At 41.2% G+C, this 20,170-nt stretch overlaps 1 protein-coding gene across 25 annotated transcripts in view; it reads left to right on the forward strand.

The window, feature by feature from the left end:
• Positions 1–20,170, forward strand: part of ank3b (ankyrin 3b) — a 128,474-nt gene that overhangs the window by 55,962 nt on the left and 52,342 nt on the right. For 19 of the 25 annotated variants that reach the window (XM_020616519.1, XM_020616517.1, XM_020616510.1 and 16 more), the window contains exons 7-25: positions 2,537–2,560; positions 4,864–4,962; positions 6,047–6,145; positions 6,326–6,424; positions 6,542–6,739; positions 8,478–8,576; positions 8,787–8,885; positions 9,286–9,384; positions 10,482–10,679; positions 11,519–11,617; positions 11,870–11,968; positions 12,547–12,744; positions 13,095–13,193; positions 14,327–14,425; positions 14,603–14,701; positions 15,069–15,164; positions 15,283–15,355; positions 15,801–15,860; positions 16,911–16,948. In XM_020616519.1, the coding sequence (XP_020472175.1) occupies positions 2,537–2,560; positions 4,864–4,962; positions 6,047–6,145; positions 6,326–6,424; positions 6,542–6,739; positions 8,478–8,576; positions 8,787–8,885; positions 9,286–9,384; positions 10,482–10,679; positions 11,519–11,617; positions 11,870–11,968; positions 12,547–12,744; positions 13,095–13,193; positions 14,327–14,425; positions 14,603–14,701; positions 15,069–15,164; positions 15,283–15,355; positions 15,801–15,860; positions 16,911–16,948 (1,974 nt within the window). Of the gene's footprint in view, positions 1–2,536; positions 2,561–4,863; positions 4,963–6,046; positions 6,146–6,325; positions 6,425–6,541; positions 6,740–8,477; positions 8,577–8,786; positions 8,886–9,285; positions 9,385–10,481; positions 10,680–11,518; positions 11,618–11,869; positions 11,969–12,546; positions 12,745–13,094; positions 13,194–14,326; positions 14,426–14,602; positions 14,702–15,068; positions 15,165–15,282; positions 15,358–15,800; positions 15,863–16,910; positions 16,949–20,170 lie in introns of all 25 variants that reach the window. The other 6 variants (XM_020616511.1, XM_020616512.1, XM_020616536.1 and 3 more) reach the window with 4 other exon arrangements.

Here is a 20,170-nt window from a genome sequence, read left to right on the forward strand (position 1 = left end):
CCAATAAATTTTGTTCCACTTCATGATTGTGTCCCACTTGTTGTTGATTCTTCACAAAAAATTACAGTTTTATATCTTTATGTTTGAAGCCTGAAATGTGGCAAAAGGTCGCAAAGTTCAAGGGGGCCGAATACTTTCGCAAGGCACTGTATCTTCTTACTGCCCATCTGTTGAAATCCAGATAAGTGAAAAAGAAGAGATAATAAAAATGCTTATAATGTCACCTGAGTTGCCTCCAGTTGTCACCGTACACTGAGAACAATGAGCCTAAAAGCAGTGGTGAGTAATAACAAACTTTATTTTGCCCTGGGTATTGCCTCTCAGGATACATACTACTGCCTGAAAAAAAATATGCAATCTCATCTATTTTTAAGGTTAAAAATCCAATTAAATCTTTAATTAAACATCAGAATAATAGTAAATTCTAGTAGAGGGACAGTAATATCAGAGGAATTTCAGTACGTTGCACTTCTCTTTTTTGTCACATACAGTATTTATTATTTAAGGTGAAATTTTTGTTAATAAAAACTAAACGTGATTTTAATCTCTAAGCAAAGATTGTACATTTGCAGCACACTGGTGGTGGTTCAGTGCATGAAGTTTTGTACATAAGTCACACGAGGTGTCACAGACGGGAACAACATGGACAGGTGTACAGTCTTATGCAAAAGTTTAGGCACCCCTTGATAAATAACAGATTTTGGTGATTTTTTATTTGAACAGATGTTAACACAGTTTCTCTTGGAAATGGAAAAAATGCACAATATTTTCAGCAAACAGTGATGCATAGTTACTTCTTATGCCATAAATTGAACAAAAATAAAAAATAAAAACATTATTATGGCATGGTGCAAAAGTTTGGGCACCCTAAGAGTTCCAGAGTCTCAAAGTCTCTCACAAGGTATCAGACCTTAATCAGCTCGTTAGATCTGATGCACAGCAACAGCTGTCATTGGTAAATGCCAATTTCAAAGCTGTACAAATACTTTGACTCTTCAAACCTTGTGCACACACTTGTGGACACCCAGCAACCATGGGTTCCTCTAAGCAGCTGTGTAAGACCCTGAAAATGAAAGTTATTGACGCCCACAATGCAGGAGAAGGCTACAAGAAGATAGCAAAGCGTTGTCAGCTTGCAGTTTCCACAGTAAGAAATGTAATTAAGAGATGGCAGATCAGGGGAACTGTGGAGGTCAAGATGAGATCTGGAAGACCAAGAAAACTCTCGGACAGAACTGCTCGTATGCTGGTCAGAAAGACAAATCAAAACCCCCATTTGACTGCAAAAAACCTGCAGGAAGATTTAGCAGACTCAGGAGTGGTGGTGCACCGTTCCACTGTGCAGCGATGCTTGCACAGACAAGGCCTTCATGGAAGAGTCAGCAGAAGAAAACCTTATCTGCGTCCCCATCATAAAATCCAACGTCTGAAGTATGCAACAGGACATCTACAGAAGCCCGATGCGTTTTGGAAACAAGTGCTGTGGACTGATGAAGTTAAAATAGAACTCTTTGGACACAATCAGCAAAGGCATGTTTGGAGAAAAAAAGGAGCAGCATTTCATGAAAAGAACACCTTGCCAACTATTAAGCATGGGGGTGGATCTATCATGCTCTGGGGTTGTGTTGCAGCCAGTGGCACAGGAAACATTGCACGGGTGGAGGGAAGAATGGATTCCACTAAATACCAGCAAATTCTGGAAGCAAACATCACACCATCTGTAAAAAAGCTGAAGCTGAAAAGAGGATGGCTTCTACAACAGGACAATGATCCTAAACATACCTCGAAATCCACTATGGAATACCTCAAGAGACGCAGGCTGAAGGTTTTGGAATGGCCATCACAGTCCCCTGATTTAAACATCATTGAAAATTTGTGGGTAGATCTTAAAAGAGCTGTGCATGCAAGACGACCAAAGAATATTACAGAACTAGAAGCCTTTTGCAAGGAAGAATGGGAGAAGATCCCAAGTACAAGAATTGAAAGACTTTTAGCTGGCTATGAAAAGCGTTTGCAAGCTGTGATATCTGCCAGAGGAGGTGTTACTAAGTACTGATTGTGTAGGGTGCCCAAACTTTTGCACCATGCCATAATAATGTTTTTATTTTTTATTTTTGTTCAATTTATGGCATAAGAAGTAACTATGCATCACTGTTTGCAGAAAATATTGTGCATTTTTTCCATTTCCAAGAGAAACTGTGTTAACATCTGTTCAAATAAAAAATCACCAAAATCTGTTATGTATCAAGGGGTGCCTAAACTTTTGCATAAGACTGTAAACACCAAACGACATAAACAAATACAACTTTCAGGGAGAGTCTCTGTTCATCATCCAGTTGTGTGTACCCTGTGTGGTTTTTGGTTTTCATTACCTCCAGCCACATACCCATCCTACAGCTTGGTGCAGCCATGGTGTTGGTGTTGCTGTTGTTGTAGCTGTTGTGGTGCACTAACCGCCCCATTCTCTCCTTCTTCTCCCTCGTTTCGTTCTTTTTTTCTTACCCTACCGCTCCCCGTTTTCCTTTTTCCCTTCTAGATGATGGTGAATAGAACAACAGAGGTACATCTTCTCTCCTTCTTCTTCTTTTCTTCTTCCCCTCTCTGCTTCTTCTCTTCTTCTCTCCTCTCATTGTTCACTCATGGTCACCATTGCAAAGCCCAAAGCCTTCTGTCTGCTCGCATGACTGCTAAATGCTGACATGAATGCTTTTGCTGCTGACAGTGCCTCAACTTTGTGTCTGGTTTTAAGCCTGCATCGCATTTCCTGTTTGCTTTGTGTGTGTGTGTGTGTGTGTATGTGTGTGTGCGGTGGCTTTCTTCTTTTGGGCAGACGTGAAATAAAATACCTGTGGTATTTCACTTAGCTTTAGTACACCTGCAGCTTATGAAACCATTTAATTTTTAGGGAGCCCTCGATGTTTTCCAGTAGTTATTATAAATTGTCATATGAAAGCAGAGGGCTATGAGCTGCACATACTAAGACTGGTCACTAATACAGGCCTGGTAAAAACTGGTGATGTGGAAATGTACACAATACCAAATTTATCAAGACAAAAGGTACAAATGTAGAAAGTTCTGAGTTTGCATGAACTTGGAAGTAAATGAAATATGGAATAAACGACTGTCTTGAGAAGAACAAAGACATTATTTGAAAATGTATATGTATATGAACAGTATAACATATTTTAGCTGCTGTAGCAAAAAAACCTTGTTTGCATGCAAATTGATTGAAGCATTGAATCAGAGATATTTCTTGGAAATATGTTTTTTGCACAAAAAAGCTCCATTGCTGCAATAAATGTTGTCATCATCAGCATTTTTAGGATATAACACATATTGTATAATGGCAATTTGGTGTAAAAGTATTATTTTTTTAAAGGCTCCTAATGCATCCTGTCTGAGTAGTTGAGCTCTGTAAATGTGTGAAATGCAGCAACCAGCCTTTCAGAGCTCAGTACTAAATATATTTTATTGCATTTGTTTGATTGATACAAAAATCTGAGTCTAAAAATGTCAGGTTGTGGTTTTAGATCGGGCTGTTTTTCCCTGTTTTCAGTCTTTATTCTAAACAAAGATAAGTGTCTCCTGGCTGTAGCTTCATGTTTAGCATATCTGCCTTCTTGTCTAACTCTTGACAAGAAAGCAGACAAGCTTATTTCCCTGGATGTGAAAATGTCCCTTCATTACCTCAGTAGAGCTTGAATGGATTCTAAATGATGTGAAGTGATTTTCCTTTTTTAATCTGGACAATCTGACGTTCCAGAGCATTCAACCATGACTACTTAGGATTTTTGTCCTGATTTACTGTAAAAGTACATTTATTTCTTTTGGCATCATGCCTGGGTTTTATCAGCATTAAAACGAGCACTGCTGTATGGCCGGCTAACGTAGCAAACATGTTACAGAGCATTTTATTCAAAGCAGAAACTCATCGTGGAACAGAAGTTTGCCTCTATCCCTCTTGTCTTGCTGTTCATATCTTGTATAGTCTTGATATGTAGATGCTGTAAATTACACATGTCTAAATTAAATGCATGTGGTCATCTGTATGTCCAAGACTCATGCAGATGCATGTTTGGTTTTGTTCCAATCAGATGAAAACATCACAGAAGAGTATATTTTTATGAATGGACACTGAATATTGAAATTGTTATTAGAACCTGTGCATGGTTTTCATTTGACAGGAGCTGAATGTGGTTATATTTGCATATATTGTGATTTTATCCACTTTTACCCAGAACAAGTTGATGTGCACTTGCCCTCACTAATACACAACAAAAGTAGAACTATACACTCAATGGCTACTGTGTAAGGTACACCAACAAAATCTATATACTCCAGTACTACTGCTCTGCCATGAATCCTGCCTTCATGAAGTATGATAATGTGCAGGTAGAGGTGTTCATTTAACTGTATATGCTTTGTACTGGAGCCCATTCAATGTTCCTGATGATTCATTCACTCCATGAAAGGGGAAAACATTAGATACACATTTCAATGTAATGCAGTCCAGTACAACAACACCACAACATAGAGCCTCTTAGAAAGTTTGAATAAAAATTCAAGCTTCTGAAAGTTAGAACATGTGGCAGAGCTTTGTACTGGTTTGTGTTAGGTTGCACAGGTGTACCTAATAAAGTGACCATAGCATGTATATTCATTATCAAAATAAAACCCAGCCCTCCATTTGTTTTGTCAGGTTTTCGAAGCATGTTTGACCTTCGTCCTGCTCTGCTGTGCCTGTTACTGTGTGTAACGTCCCATCATGCTTTGCTCATGGCTCATTATGAGACAAGCTCTGCTTTTTTTCCTTCTGTCTTTAATCATTTCTGTTTCTCTCTGTCTGTGTTTCTCACCCTCCAGAGCGGTTTCACTCCTCTCCATATTGCGGCTCACTACGGCAACATCAACGTAGCAACACTCCTGCTCAACAGAGGGGCAGCTGTGGACTTCAAGGCAAGGGTAGGTACACACATTGGCACATAGACATGAAGCTATTGAAGTGAGTGCTGCCACAGCCACTCACTTGAGGAGCCTTTCTTATAATAGGGCAGGATTGTATGCAGGATTCTGTGCTTGTGTGTATCTGTAGAGAGAGTGTGCAGGAATCTGATACTGGCACATGTATTGTTCAGCTGTGCTTGTCACTCTGCTGGAGGACACACATGTTGTCTGTCTGCTGCGTGATCCTATAGATCTATGAATGTCAGTCAGTGCTTGATGTTAATGTTTGATTAACATGTTCTTACTTGAGCCTTAGTGAAAAACAATTCTAGTGGTCCATCTGTCTTTAGTGGATATTTGGAATTAGCTATTCGATAGTTTATCTTTTTTTTTTTTTCATTTGTGGCCACGGTTGTAGAAAGCAAGAAAATGAATGTCACTTTCAGCTTTTTCCCGTTAGGGGTCGCCATGCGATTCACATGTTGACATTTGGCACGTGTTTTACGCCGGATTCCATTCCTGACGCAACCCTGACTCAAACCCGAGCTGCAGTGGCGAGAGCACTGCGCCTTAACCACTAGTCTATCAGGGAACCACAAAGCAAGAATCTGAAGGAAAAGATGGCTTTATTTGACATTTACTGTACACTGTAATTACTATTGGTTTATTTCTTAAGAACTTTGCAACCACAAAATCCACAGCCTCTACTCATACAGATAATATAATGATACACTAGTTAGTAGACTGTAAATAACACTCAGCAAATGCAGCTTCACAGTATCCTATTAAAAGTCCTTCGCTGAGAAGAAGATGAGTAGATAGAGCTGCCAGCTTCTGAGACTTGTGTGCAGGGGGATATTGAACCTTTGTCCTCTTGCACTGATAAATAGTAGAGCAGTTTTCCTCTGAAATGCTGAAACATATTTCCTTTCCCTGTTTCCAGTTCTGTGCATGATATCACAAGCTGTCATTGGCAGTGACTTAGGATATTCTTTGTGAAATATATTATTTTTCTTAACTAAAACTCAGAATCTTACCCAACTCTTTGGCTGGCTGATGAACTGAGCCTTGAAATGACAGTTTTGATGCTTCCCCCCCCCAGAATGACATAACACCCCTGCATGTAGCATCCAAACGTGGAAACACCAACATGGTGCGACTGCTGCTGGAGAGAGGTGCCAAGATAGATGGACGCACCAAGGTATGTGCACACACACAGACACACACATCATTTTGATCACATCATCCTACAGAGGTGTGGGCATGAAGAGCCACCTGCAGGGATGGCGTCATTGTTTTGCTTAAAGATACTGTCGGTGATGATGTGAAGCTGAACATCAGCCTGAAGCTCTTACCCACAGTAAGATGTTTGTTTTCCCAGGACGGTCTGACTCCTCTTCACTGTGGAGCCAGGAGTGGTCATGAGCAGGTGGTGGAGATGCTGCTGGACAGAGGAGCTCCAATACTGTCAAAGACCAAGGTGCACCTTCAACCTGTATCTGTTTTTCCTCTTTCTTTTACGCTGCCTGTTGGGCACATGTTAAATTGTGAGCTGTTAGATTTCCAACGTCATGTGTTTCTTTTGTTTTCACTCCAGAACGGTCTGTCTCCCCTGCACATGGCGACACAGGGAGACCACCTTAACTGCGTCCAGTTGCTGCTGCACCACGAGGTGCCCGTGGACGACGTGACCAACGACTACCTGACGGCGCTGCACGTAGCTGCCCACTGTGGGCACTACAAGGTGGCAAAGGTCATTGTGGACAAGAAGGCCAACCCCAACGCCAAGGCACTGGTGAGGATGGAGAGGATGGTGATGAGGTTTGGCAGCTTCAAGGAGACAGGCCCACCATCTGTTGTAATAAAAAGCAAGCATGTGAAAAGGAATGGAAGGAAGGGGGACACCAGAGAAATCATTCTGGCTTTATTTCAAGAGCCAGCATAATCATTGCACTCCCTATGAGAGGCCATTGAATCTGATAAAGAGTTTGAATCTGATCTAAGTTTCACTTTGTCCAGTACTTTATGATCTGTGGATATTCCCACCAGACATTCACCATCAGCCCAGATTAGTGTGTTAAAATACTAAAGACTTAAGATCAGCATGTTAGCATTGTCATTGTGAGCATGTTAGCATGGTGATGTTAGCATTCAGTTCAGCCTTACAGAGCTGTTTTTGTTATTTTCTTAGGTTTTGTTTGTTTTTGCTGAGCGGTCATGTCTCATGCATCAGCTGTAGTTGGATGCTTTATGTTTTCAGGTTGTTTGTCCATCTGTATGTTTGACCTTCTGGCTCATTCTCATGAATGCAATATCTCAGGGACGCCTTGAGGGACTTGGCACAAACGTCCACTTGGACTCGAGGATGAACTAGGTAGATTTTGGTGCTCAGAGGTCAAGGTCAGAGCGTCCTCACATCTGTCCCATTTACATGAACTTGACACAGTGGCAGAGGAGTAATCCTGCTTAGATTGGGTTTGTTTCATTTGTACATAATAACATTTAACTTTTAGAAAATGAAACAAGAAGTATTACGTATTAAGTTGCACAGTCGAGCCACGTTTCAAGAGTGAAATGTTACTCGTGGCTGTGTCATCACACCTGTAATGGAAAAAGGGATTCTGGGCGTTGTGTAAACATGAGAGTGACATATGAAGTAGCCAGCACATTCGTATTTCGAGTTGCATGTTTGAAAGTAGCTTTAAAGATGAAATGTGATAGAAAAGTGTTGGTGCTTTCTCCAAAACTGAAGTTTAAGTTTGGATTAAAACTTTATTGTTGCTCAGCACTGTAGCAGTAAAATGTTTAAGTGTTTCAATCAGGTCTGTATGATTTCAGCTCCCACCCAACCAAAAATGTATTCCTTCTTTTCAAATCCTTTCCTGTCTGCCTCCTTTCTTTTCTTTCTTTCCTTATCTCTCCCCTTATCCCCACTTTTTGTTTGCTTACATTGAAAAAAGAGAAATTAGGAACTTTAATGAAAAAAGAACAAACTGCACAGGAGAGAGAACATGAAGGAACATGAAGGAAATCATTGAAGGGAACAGACAAGGAGACTAAAAGAGTCTGTCTTTGGCATAAGACAACCATGTCTGTTCTGTGGAAACGTCTGGGTGTGGTTAGAGCGCTGGGACTTTATAGTCAGAGAGAATGAGACGGGGGAAAAAAGTGTGTGGGGAGGAAAATGAAGTCATAGGATTGAGCCGGAAACCTCAAAGTTAAGAGTAAGACAAGGAGGGAGGGGGTAGAGTGTACGAACTGGAGAGAGTAGAGTGAGTTGTAAAGAAAAGTATTCATTTCAATGCACTTATACTGCTTACAGTCAAGTCAGTTATTTCCACACAGGCTTGTCTGGTTTGCATGAAGAGGGTCTGAGAGCGAGAGGAGAGAAAGGAAGAAGATGCCCCTTCTGTCTTTTCCATTAGGTGTTCCACATTTGTCTACCAGCAGCTCAGCAGGACCTGCAAAGACACACACAAAGACCTTTTGGACTTGTTTTATACCTTTAAATGTATTTGTTTTCTGTGTCTTAGAATGGTTTCACTCCCCTGCACATCGCCTGTAAGAAGAACAGAGTCAAGGTGATGGAGCTGCTTCTGAAGCACGGAGCATCTATACAGGCAGTAACTGAGGTATGTGTTTGGCATGGACCATTATGGCATCAACTGGTTTTTGTTTTACCTCCATTCCAGAGGAAAATATCGTATGTTTTCCTCCACTACAACTTACTGGACCAAGTCATATTATGGAGTCCTGAAAGTCAGATGCTGTTGTCATAACAGTGGTTGTTATGTATGTTCTTTTCATCACTTCTCGTCCCTGCTGTGTCCTCCACTCTTCAGTCTGGTCTGACTCCGATCCATGTTGCAGCGTTTATGGGACATGAAAACATCGTTCACCAGCTGATCAATCACGGCGCTTCACCAAACACAAGTAATGTGGTGAGTTCGGGAACCTCCTTATTTCTGCTCCTTCTTTGTTCTTTCATTCTCATATTTTTCTTGTCTCCACACACGACTGACAAAATGGAAAATGGAGGTAGTACATTCTACACTGGGAGAAATTCCCATAGGTATCAGATATGTACAGAAATATAAGTGTGAATGAAAGGGACAGCATGAGATGGTATTTTCACTGTTTGTCTTCTAAAATGTGCATTGGTTGAAAACAGCTAAAAGCTGCAACATCGAGCCATGGGCGAGCTCTGGGCAACTAAAAGTCTGAACCAGTGGCTGCCAGAGTGGCGTCTTTTGCACCGAGAGAGTGGGACAAAGAAACAGCAACTAACAACATAACTTTGGAATCACTATCAGTCCTTCTGTGTGTGTGTGTGTGTTCCAGAGGGGGGAGACGGCACTCCACATGGCAGCGAGGGCAGGACAGTCAAATGTGGTCCGATATCTGGTCCTTAATGGAGCTCGAGTCGATGCCAAGGCCAAGGTAGACCATGTGTGACATTTGAGTTTGATCAGTCATCCTTCTAAATAGAAAACCTTGGACCCATTCAGTGGCAGCCACATCAGTTGTGTGTACTTACGTATGTATGTTTCAGATACAGTACATTATAGTCATTAAATGTGAACCAGTGTGGTTGTGGTTTTCCACATGTCTCATTACTGAGTCATTACAGTACAGAACCACTCCTCTTGTTTTCAGTGGAAGGTTTCTTGATAATTTTGTAAGAACTAACCTTTTGGAAGGAAACTGCCAGGGCAAACTGACAGAAATTGATTTTTTTGTTTTGTAGATATACTGATGTTTTCATTCCGCACCCATATACAACATGCATGCTGCCCAGCAGAGCCAGCCGCACACATTTTATCAGAGAAATGTGCAGACAGCTCTAACATTTCACTGTCCACTGCCTGCTCAGCAGCAAACAGCAGACTGACACATTTAAGGGGTTTTTCCCATGTAGGAACCTACCAAAATGTGTTGTGCCAAGAAGCAACGTTTGTCATGGGTTCTGCTTTTGTCTCCACTACGGTTCGCCAGCACCCATCAGGAGATAATACTAAAATAAAGTACCAGGAATGTGAGGGAGGAGGGGGTGCGTGCGCACAGAGCAGTCGCCGGTGATTGGTTAAATGTGTTCAGACCTCAAGCATTAACATTACAAGCACCATGTGTAAACACACAGCTGACTGCCTGTGCGAGAGGGGAGCAGCCCCTCCCTCCTCTAAGCCAACAGAGAGAAAATTGTGTGGAAAAACAAAGCAGGACGGTCCGTGTCAACCCCGGAGGCTATGCTTGGTGATGTTAAGGGAAGTATGGAGTACTGTATACCGCTCATTAGGTTCCGATAGTGGAAACGCAGCTTTACAAACCAGCTGCTGAACATAGTGGAGCATTTAGCAGCTAAAACCCAAGTATTTCCTTTTTGTGTAAAGACTAAAAGCAGAACTTAAAGGGAATGAATACTGGACTTAATTCATCCAAATGAACTATGACATTGCTCTATAATGGCTGGTTGTGTGTAAATTACCAAATGATTATGAATATGCAGTTGGATGTTTTTGCTTGGTTTTCTTTGCCAGGATGACCAGACTCCGCTGCATATCTCAACTCGGCTTGGTAAGCTTGACATTGTCCAGCAGCTGCTGGCCAGTGGAGCGTGCCCAGATGCCACGACCAGCTCCGGATACACTCCTTTACACCTGGCTGCCAGGGAAGGACACCGAGATGTGGCAGCAGCACTGCTGGACCAAGGAGCTAGTCTGGGCATTACTACCAAGGTAAATATCAAACACACAGAAGGAAAGCTGGAGTGTGGACACAGATACCTCTCAGACACTGACTGGTTCCTCAAACACATGTGACCAACAGAAACACACAAGCAAGCCAGGTGATTGCTACTTTTGCTCTGGGCTGGACGAAGTACTCAAATGCATAATGTTATTGAAATACTGTAGTACAAGTAAAAGTGCTTTATTCATGTTGTTATTTAAGTAAAATTACAGAAGTATTAACAGCATAATGTCATTTAAATAACAGAAGTAAAAGTTGTTTCCTTGATTGTGTTTCATACATTTTAGGGTTGTTGTCACTGATCCATCATTATGTCATCAGTGTCCAAACATTTTAGTAGGGCTGAATGTGCTCAGGTGTAATAACATAAAATGAGACACTGAGATTTTGGATCATAACGTTTTATTCATTTATCCATCACCTTCATAGATTTGGATTCATACTTTAAAAAACCAGGAAGCCAGTCCCACAGCTATTAGTCACTTTAGTGTGTGAGTGCATGCAGGTATACATACAAACATGTGCAAACACAAACAGAGCTGGGTCTGTCTGCACAGAGCTGATTGTGAACCATGGTCATGGAACTGTGCTGCCTCTCAGCTGAAGAATCTGATGTTTCACTCACAACACACCCTGAGTCCTCATTGTTTCATCTTTTTAAGCACCAAATAACTATTTCCTTATGTTTTTGTGACATAGTCATGCAAACAACTCTGTTATACTGTATGTGGTTAAACACATACAGTGTGGTGTGGCATCTAACTTGGGCTGGGTTCTGTATGAAATTTGGTATAATATTCCTTTCTGTTGTTGTGTGTCTTTCCAGAAGGGCTTCACTCCTCTGCATGTGGCAGCAAAGTACGGGAAGATTGAGGTTGCCAACCTGCTGCTGCAGAAAGACGCTCCACCTGATGCTGCAGGGAAGGTAACGCCTGTTTAATGCTGCTGTGTGCCTGAGACAGTGACTTTTTAACAAAGACAAAACACTGTATGTGTGAGCATAAAGAACACATTCAGTTTGTCCTTTTATTTATATGCAGGTCACACATGCACAGTATCACATGGACCATCTCCTTTCACTATTTTCTCTTCATCACCTCTGCTCATACTGCACTGCACTGCACTGTACATGTATCACCATCTAACAATGCTTGTGTGTGTTTCTATGTGTGGCCAGAGTGGGCTAACTCCACTGCATGTGGCAGCACACTATGATAACCAGAAGGTGGCGCTGCTCTTGCTCAACCAGGGAGCCTCACCACATGCTGCTGCAAAGGTAAGTCTGAGCAAAAATTGAGCTTGCTTAGGGATGTAAAATCAAATGTTCCTTGATGCATCTGTTTGGCTGGGGCTGAAAGCGACTGACCTAGTTTCAGTCACCCACAAAATTACAGTGTTCTATACTGGAGCAATGTGTTTGGCCAGTTGGATGCCCCCTCCACTGCATCCATACAGAAAGAACTGCCACTGAAATCGATGACTTTTTCTTCTCATGGAAAACAAGAATTTTACTGTAGTTGATATTATTTTAAACAAATATGTAAATCTCTACCTGCAAAAGAATAAAAAAAAACAGCAAGGTGTAAACATGAGAATTTGGCTGTAGGATGTGGTTGAAATTAATCATAATATTGATAAGAAAATGAACCAGCAACTCTTTTGAAGCAAAAGTCACAAAAATCCTGTTCTTGTTCCACTGTGTTTAATGTGAGGAACTGATGCTTTTCTTTGTCAGACATACGGTTGGACATAACAAGACATTTGAAAATGCCGCCTTTTTATATCCTGTGAATAAAAAAATAAATCAAATAATCAGGAAAATATTAATCACACCACTCTGCTCTCTGCACACAGAACGGCTACACACCACTCCACATTGCAGCTAAGAAGAATCAAATGGAGATCACCACCACGTTACTGGAGTATGGCGCCTCAACCAGCGCAGTAACACGCCAGGGGATCACTCCTCTGCACCTGGCAGCGCAGGAAGGCAACGTGGACATCGTGACTCTGCTGCTGGCCCGAGACGCTCCTATTAACATGGGCAACAAGGTACGAGATCTCAGTGTGGAAGCTCTGGGTAGGTGTGTGGATCTCATACAGTAGGCGGACATGGTACTTAAAACATGGGAGTACTGTTTACAGTCTGACTGTGTGTATTTTAAGGCCAAGGCCTTCATTTTACCTGACACTGCCTTTATATGAGAGTATTATTTTGCCAGTTATGTTCTTGTGGTGCTCACTTTTCAGTGTTTTCTGTCTGCTCTGATTTGTCACCACAGTGCATAAGCCTGTCATCTGGTCTAGACAAGCTGCATTTGTCTCCCTCTTGACTGTAGCCTGTTGTAGTCAGCACATTTCTGTCCCTCTGTCTTTCTCTCTGCCTCTGCCTGTGTTCTCAGTCTGGTCTGACTCCACTCCACCTGGCTGCCCAGGAGGATAAAGTCAACGTTGCTGAGGTCTTAGTTAACCAGGGAGCTACTGTAGACCCTGAGACCAAGGTAACACTACTACCAACTTCTTGTCTTAGGGCTACATATTACAGTATTGATAGCCATTTAGGATGCCTGAGGAAGTTCCAAATGTGGTTTTTTGCCTGATAATGGGTTAAGGTTAGAAATATCAGTCCCGCTATTTGGTCAACCATCTGACGAAGTTCTGCCATAACTGTGTAATGTTTAAATATGGAGAAGAAATTTCATGCTGGCATGTCGTTGGTCCTAAAACCAGCTTTGATTAAATTTAAATGAGTCACAAGACAAACATCTTCTCCAGCCTCATAGAGATGAAAGTTCTCTCTCCTGCAGGGCATATAAGCAGAGTAGAGTGGTGAGAATTTCTGCTCCTTGCTCATGGAGTTGTTCGCCTGCTCTGCTCCCTCGCTCAAAGCCCCATCAGGCCGCTCCGCTCCTTATCACTTAGCGCTTAACTCGGATCGCATCCTGCTCCGTTCGAATTGCACCCACTCACTCCAACAAAGGGAAAAAATTTGCTGTTATTTCACTTTTAGCTTAAACCGAAGCTTTACATCCCAAAGAACTAAAGAACGGCGACTACTTTTTTCAAATTACAGTTAGACCTGTATAACTAGGAACATAACACAAAAGCCATATGTAACAGTCAATGAATCAATGGGCCTAATCAAATAAGATACAGTACACCTGTATGACCTTTCAGTTTCCTTTTTTAAAGTACTTTAGGAACTGGGCTCACAGTGGATGATTTCTGACTGAAAAGCGTTGGATGTCTCACACAGATGCATTCTGGGTCGGGCTTGGCCATGCTTCAGGGTCGTGGTGTGAGTGGTACCAGACCGAAGTTGGAGCGCGACGCAGGGCGACTCTCCCTCCTTGTTTAAAAAAGCCACTCTGTCCAAACCCTGCATGCTCCACTCACATGCTTTAGTCTCCTGCTCCTCTCATTGTCTTGTTTTATAAGATAAATCAAATAAATCAATCGAATGAAAATGTATTTATACAGGACTTTAAAAACAACAACTTGTTGACCAAAGTACTTCAGTGACGTACTCGAATTAACACAGGTTAAGTAGGAAAAGAGGCAATGGTGTTACCCAGTGACTGGATGATTATTTCTTTGCTAATCACATTCTATAAATGAATTTCTGTGTCATCAGCTGGGATACACTCCTCTCCATGTGGCCTGTCACTATGGCAACGTGAAGATGGTCCACTTCCTCCTGAAAAATCAGGCAAAGGTCAACGCTAAGACCAAGGTAACATTTAGTGTGTGTTTATCTTTCTTACTGCTATATGGCCAGGAGATATGAGCAGGTGCATGTTTTCAGACACCGTATATTCACTGTGTCAGTGACTGAGCAGGTCAATATAAAATATATGTATTGTTTGCTGTATGTTTTTCCTAATTTTGTCTGTCTTTACCTCCCCTGCAGAATGGTTACACACCTCTGCATCAGGCTGCACAACAGGGACACACACACATCATCAACTTGCTGCTGCATCATGGAGCATCACCCAACGAACTCACAGCTGTTAGTAGATACACAAATTACTGTAGATGAACTCTTAATAGTTTAAAGCTACACCATGTAAATTAAGGTATCACTGTCATTATGAAATTACAATAAATGAGAATGCAACAAAACTCACTGAACAAGCAGAAAGAACTGAAAATCTCTGATTGGTTAGAAGTCAGTGATGCTCAAAACCTTTTAGAAGCAAATATCTCTGCACTGCTACCAGTGCTGTTCAATGAGTCTGGGTAACAGGAGGCTTCGAGAGCACCTCTCCATAGTTTGCACTTAAAGTTACAGTATGTGGGTGGCTCAGTGGTTAGCACTAGTTGTACTTCCTGATACCAAACAGATACTCACCTTCTTTGTTTTATTTTTTGTTTAGAATGGGAACAGCGCTTTGTCCATTGCCAGGAGGCTCGGCTACATCTCTGTAGTTGACACACTCAAGGTGGTCACAGAGGAAACTCTAGTCACTCAGGTGCATATGTGTTAATATGAGTATGCCCAGTGGTCTGTAATGTATAGTTTCCTTTTTATGATTGAATTATTCTGAGAAGCTGGACTAGAGAGTGTGCTCGGTGTGCCTTGTTCAACAGACTGTGACAGAGAAACACAAGATGAACGTTCCTGAGACCATGAACGAGGTGCTGGACATGTCGGATGATGAAGGTAATGATTCGCTTTACAGTTTGTTATATACAGCTCATTAATGTGCAAATCCCATCATACAATCTTGAGATCGGTCAGAAAATCCTTTAAAATCTGAAAAAAAGTGCTCATACCCTGGTTGTCAGATTTCCCCTTAGTTGTCAAGGAAACTTTATTTTATTGTTAATGCTGAGTAAAATGTAAAAAGTCTGTTTTTTTCCATCATTAACTTGTTTAGTTTAATTTCATCATTTGATGTTTTCATTTTGATTGTCAGTATGGTTTTAAGTTTTATTGTACATCCAGCTACTGAAAGAATTAGATTGCAACAGTGATATAAATACATAGTTTTAATGTCTATTAATTGTGTCATGTTATTTATTTTGTTTATTTTGTTCTAGATATAATTTTTCCATAGTTTTGGTTCCCTTTTTCTCTAACCCTCTCCTCCATCCCAATCACACAGTCCATAAAGCCAATGTCCCCGAAATGATCACAGAGGACTATTTATCTGATGTGGAAGAAGGTATTTTACATCTTTCTTCACCTTTTTTTGTTCTTTAAATCCCCTGTTCTAAAATTTCTTTCATAACTCTTTTTTCTTAGCATTTTTCATCTTTGGTTTCATTTTTCACTTAACTCTATTCCAATGGTGTCAAGATTTATGTTTTTTATTTTACTGAAAGTAGTAAAATAATGTGGGAGCTTTTAAATTGCAGCCTTTTCTTTTTTATATTTTTCTGATTCATTTATTCTAAGCACAAGCCCTTGTACTGTGCATGTGTAATACAGTACTTCCGTACTCTGAGCTGCTGCTTCCCCCTCAGTCTTTCTCATGCTCTATCGTTGCAAAGCCTCCATGTTGTCATGCTTCAAAATGCAGGGAGTATGCCGTTCTCCTGGTTGCCATGCCAACCGTCTGCATATGGCGTTATCGACCGTGTAACAGATTTTTCACACACACACTTGATCTTTTGTCTTCAGAGGCTTGTTGCTGATGCTTCCATTGTAATTTCACACATTTGGGCCAAAGCAAACGTGGTGTCAGCTGCTGCAGTGTGTGTGTTTTTACTTTGTGAACATCTTTTCTCCTGGTCTCCAGGCTCCAAACGACTGACTACGCATGAACTGTTGTCTCCAATGAGTCACAGGCTGGGAAAGAGGGAAAACTAGGACTTTGAGATTTTTTTTAAATCGGTGGTTTGTTTCATTTTATCTTGGCTCATTCTTCCCTCTGGTGTTGTTGCTGCATTAATGGTAAAGAATTGTAGGCTTTCATTTTTATCTTGTCATATTTTATAGCTGCTAAACATCAGCAGCCTGCAGAAATTTCTTTTTCAAACCATTAAGTAATTGTCTTCCCCAGAAGTTACAGGTGTGTGTGGACAGATGTTAGACTCCTAGGTGTGCCATAGCTTCTGCTGTCATTTATATTTAACATAATATATACTCAGTTGGCAGTTTATTAAGCACACCTAGCTTAAACTCATGAAGACCAATCCAACACGTCTGCAAGCCAGACTTCAAATATCTTAATACAAATGGTTGAAGGTGTGTTTTTGCTTTGTCTAAACAGAGATGGATGTTGGAAATATATGCATCAGCTATTCCTGTAAGTTCAAAATCCGGTCATCTCACTGTAACTAACTCCAGTAACCAGTCTGACGTGATGCTGCTAAACTCTGTGTGTGTGATCTTTATGTGCTTGTTTTCCCTCACATTGAATTTATGTGCAAGTTGTTGTCAGCGGTGCTATAGAGCTTTTGTAGCATCCATGTTTGGTTTCTGGTTTAAAAACGTATCAAGTGCAACTCTAGATGCACAGATACACACAGTTGCACACAAGCTCACATACCAGCTGAGTAACAGCAATGATCACAATCTCTAGTAACACACCCGCAAGTCTAAATGTGGACGGACCACAAACTCTGTGAAGCCTTCTGTGAACTGGTGGCTTCTCCAAGAAGTTTTCCCAGAGTTGTAAAGTTAATTCATGCTTGGTCAGACTGGATATACAGTATTTGTGAGGCAATAACAGATTTATGACATGGTGGCTTATACTTAAAGCCATGTTTTCTGCTTATTCTATTTGTTGATCTAGTGCTAATTCATCTGTTTCCAGTGTTGTTTTTAGGAGAAGATCTAAAACCTGAAAGTATAAAGCTTTCATCCTTGGCTCTTCAAGCCTTCTTTAGTTTTGGCATTTCAGATTCTAAATACAGCATCTTGCTGTTTCAAAAAAGCAAAAGCACTTGGTACACAGAACTGGTGCAAAGAACCAGCACCACAAAAAAACAGGAAAACATGACATAGTCTCGTGTTATATAGAATCTTAGTTGCATGTTATACCAGTGGATTCAAAGTTTTATTTTTGTAATATGTGTATTAAAATACAGTGTGGCGTGCGCCTAAACTAGTGGGACAAATGAGAATCACAAAAAAAGTAAATATAGAGGAGAAGAATGGTCACAGGTGCATATATTGATCAGCCATAACATTATGATCACCCAACAAGACCCACAGTCTGGGAGACGCTCTGACCCAGTTGTCAGCCATCACAGTTTGGCCCTTGTCAAAGTCGCTCAGATCCTTGCTCTTGTCAGGTTTTCCTGCTTCCAGCACAACAACTTCAGAGACTTAATGTTCACTTGCTGCCCAATATACCACACGCACTGACAGGTGCCATTGCATGAGATACAGCGGTCATAATATTATGGCTTATACACTTTGTTAACATGAGACCGAGTTTAATGAAGTGGAATCAGATTTGCCCCAATTGTCATACCAAGAATAATACAGATAGACTTGCTGTCTATCTGTATTATTCTTGGTATGACAATTGGGGCAAATCCAAATTAAAACAAGACCTGTGTTGTTTTGCAGAAACCCAGTACATCTCCCCTTCTTGTTATATTACATGTAAATCTGCTGCTGATTGTTTTTACCGTCATATCTGCTGCTGTTGGTCATTAGCACTACTGTCCATGTGCATCTCAATCTCACAACCATCTGACAATCTTCTTGTTATTATTTGCACTATTACTGATTGTATGAGGTTGGAGTAATAGTCTATTAGGTTGTACCGTTTAGCTTTATCCTAATCACTTTGACTCAGTTTTCTTATTCTCTTTAGTCTATTTTTACTCTACTTTTATTATGTTTGGCATTCAAAACTAGGTGAAAGAGAAACGGTACTTCTATATTCTGTATGTCCTGCACATATAGTGAATTAACAATAAATAATAAATGATATAATATAAATAAATGAATCAATAAATTAATAATAAAAAATAAATAAATTGATCTTGAAAAAGTACCATAGCAATACAAAGACAAGCAGACAGATCCTGTTGCATCAACCTCTGCTGGGGTTGTTTAAGGAATATTTACTGGACAGGTGCATAGTTTTGAGTTTGTGCCGGCACTACCTCATGTAGGTGTGACAGAAAATACAAACTGGTAGACGTGAGTGAGCTGAAAATACAGAGACAAAGAGGATGAAATCACATGTGGGCATTGACAGCAACCATTTGTACTATTTAGTAAATGGAGAAATAAATAAGGAGAAAGGGGAAAGAAATGGTGGAAATGAAAGAGATGGACGACAAAATATAAACAAACCAGAAAATATAAAGCTCAGGAAATAAATGTTAGGGAGTGCAGAGAGCTGGACAAACTATACTCCTATAGACACAACTTGGTCACACACCCACTTACTATTTCTGTCCTCCAGATCTAGGTGTCTGTGAAACTCTCTCTCTCCCTCACGCACACACACACACACACTCACACTGGATAACTGTGGAGCAGGGTGGGTAGGCGGGAGAAAGCCGATCTGTTTGTGTGACTGCCGGGTGGCGAAAGAGAGACATACAGTGTGTGCAGGAGAGAGGGCCACAGAGTTAGAGGAAGGTTCTAGGTTGGGGAAAAAGTTAGCTCAGGGTGAAATCCTGAAAACTGGACAAGTGGCTGAATGAAGTGCTTTAAAGCAGGAGGTGAGTTTGGGCTCACTCAGGAGGGGGTTGCTCCTGTTGAAGCTCCTGGATATCAGGCTGGAATGTCGCCAGACAGGGTCTGTAAAGTGTGTGAGAGGGAGAAAGTTTAGGGGGGAGGGGTGCTATAGCAGCAGGGGATGAGGGGACCAGAGGGGTGGGGTGGCAGTGGGGGTGTCTTGTGCTTTGTGGTTACTGGAATGCCTTCCTTTTCTTCCTCTTCGTTGCTCTGCCTGCACGCCTCTCCCTATTAAACTGCTGCTCTCGCACCTCCTTGACGGTTCATCGGCAGACGTCCAGTGGGAATAACATGCTGCTAACTGTTTCCCTGCTAGGCCTGTAACGTATGCTCCACTTGTTTTAACCACTTGTTTTATAGCTTGAAAGGTTTGTGTGCTGTGATGACATGGAGCTCTGCTGTGTTATATACATGTTGTCTGTGAAAGTAGCACCAAAACTACCTTCACTTTATTTTCATAATAATCCATTAAACTGCTGTTATTGCCGTTACTGTTAAACTAGTAAACAATTATTAAATGTAAACTGTTAAACAACTGGTCAACTGGAGACAAACAGCTTTTAGGGACAGCAAAACCTTAGTTTGTAAAGCGGAAAACAGCCTCTGGGCAGAAGCTGCATTGATCTGTTTTGTTGTGATCTGAATGGACGACAAACCTAGAATTTTCCACATTTATACCAGGCAGCAAAGCACATGTGCTGCACCTAAATGTTATTCAGTGAGAGGAGAGTTCATTCATTCTCTGGACACACAGTGGCCCCACAGCAAGACTCCCAGAAAAACAGCTTATGTTTCTCTCTGTAACCTTTCTTTGCCCCTGTGTGT

Source organism: Monopterus albus, unplaced genomic scaffold (assembly GCF_001952655.1).
Source record: "Monopterus albus unplaced genomic scaffold, M_albus_1.0 scaffold175.1, whole genome shotgun sequence".
Classification (NCBI taxonomy): Eukaryota; Metazoa; Chordata; class Actinopteri; order Synbranchiformes; family Synbranchidae; genus Monopterus; species Monopterus albus.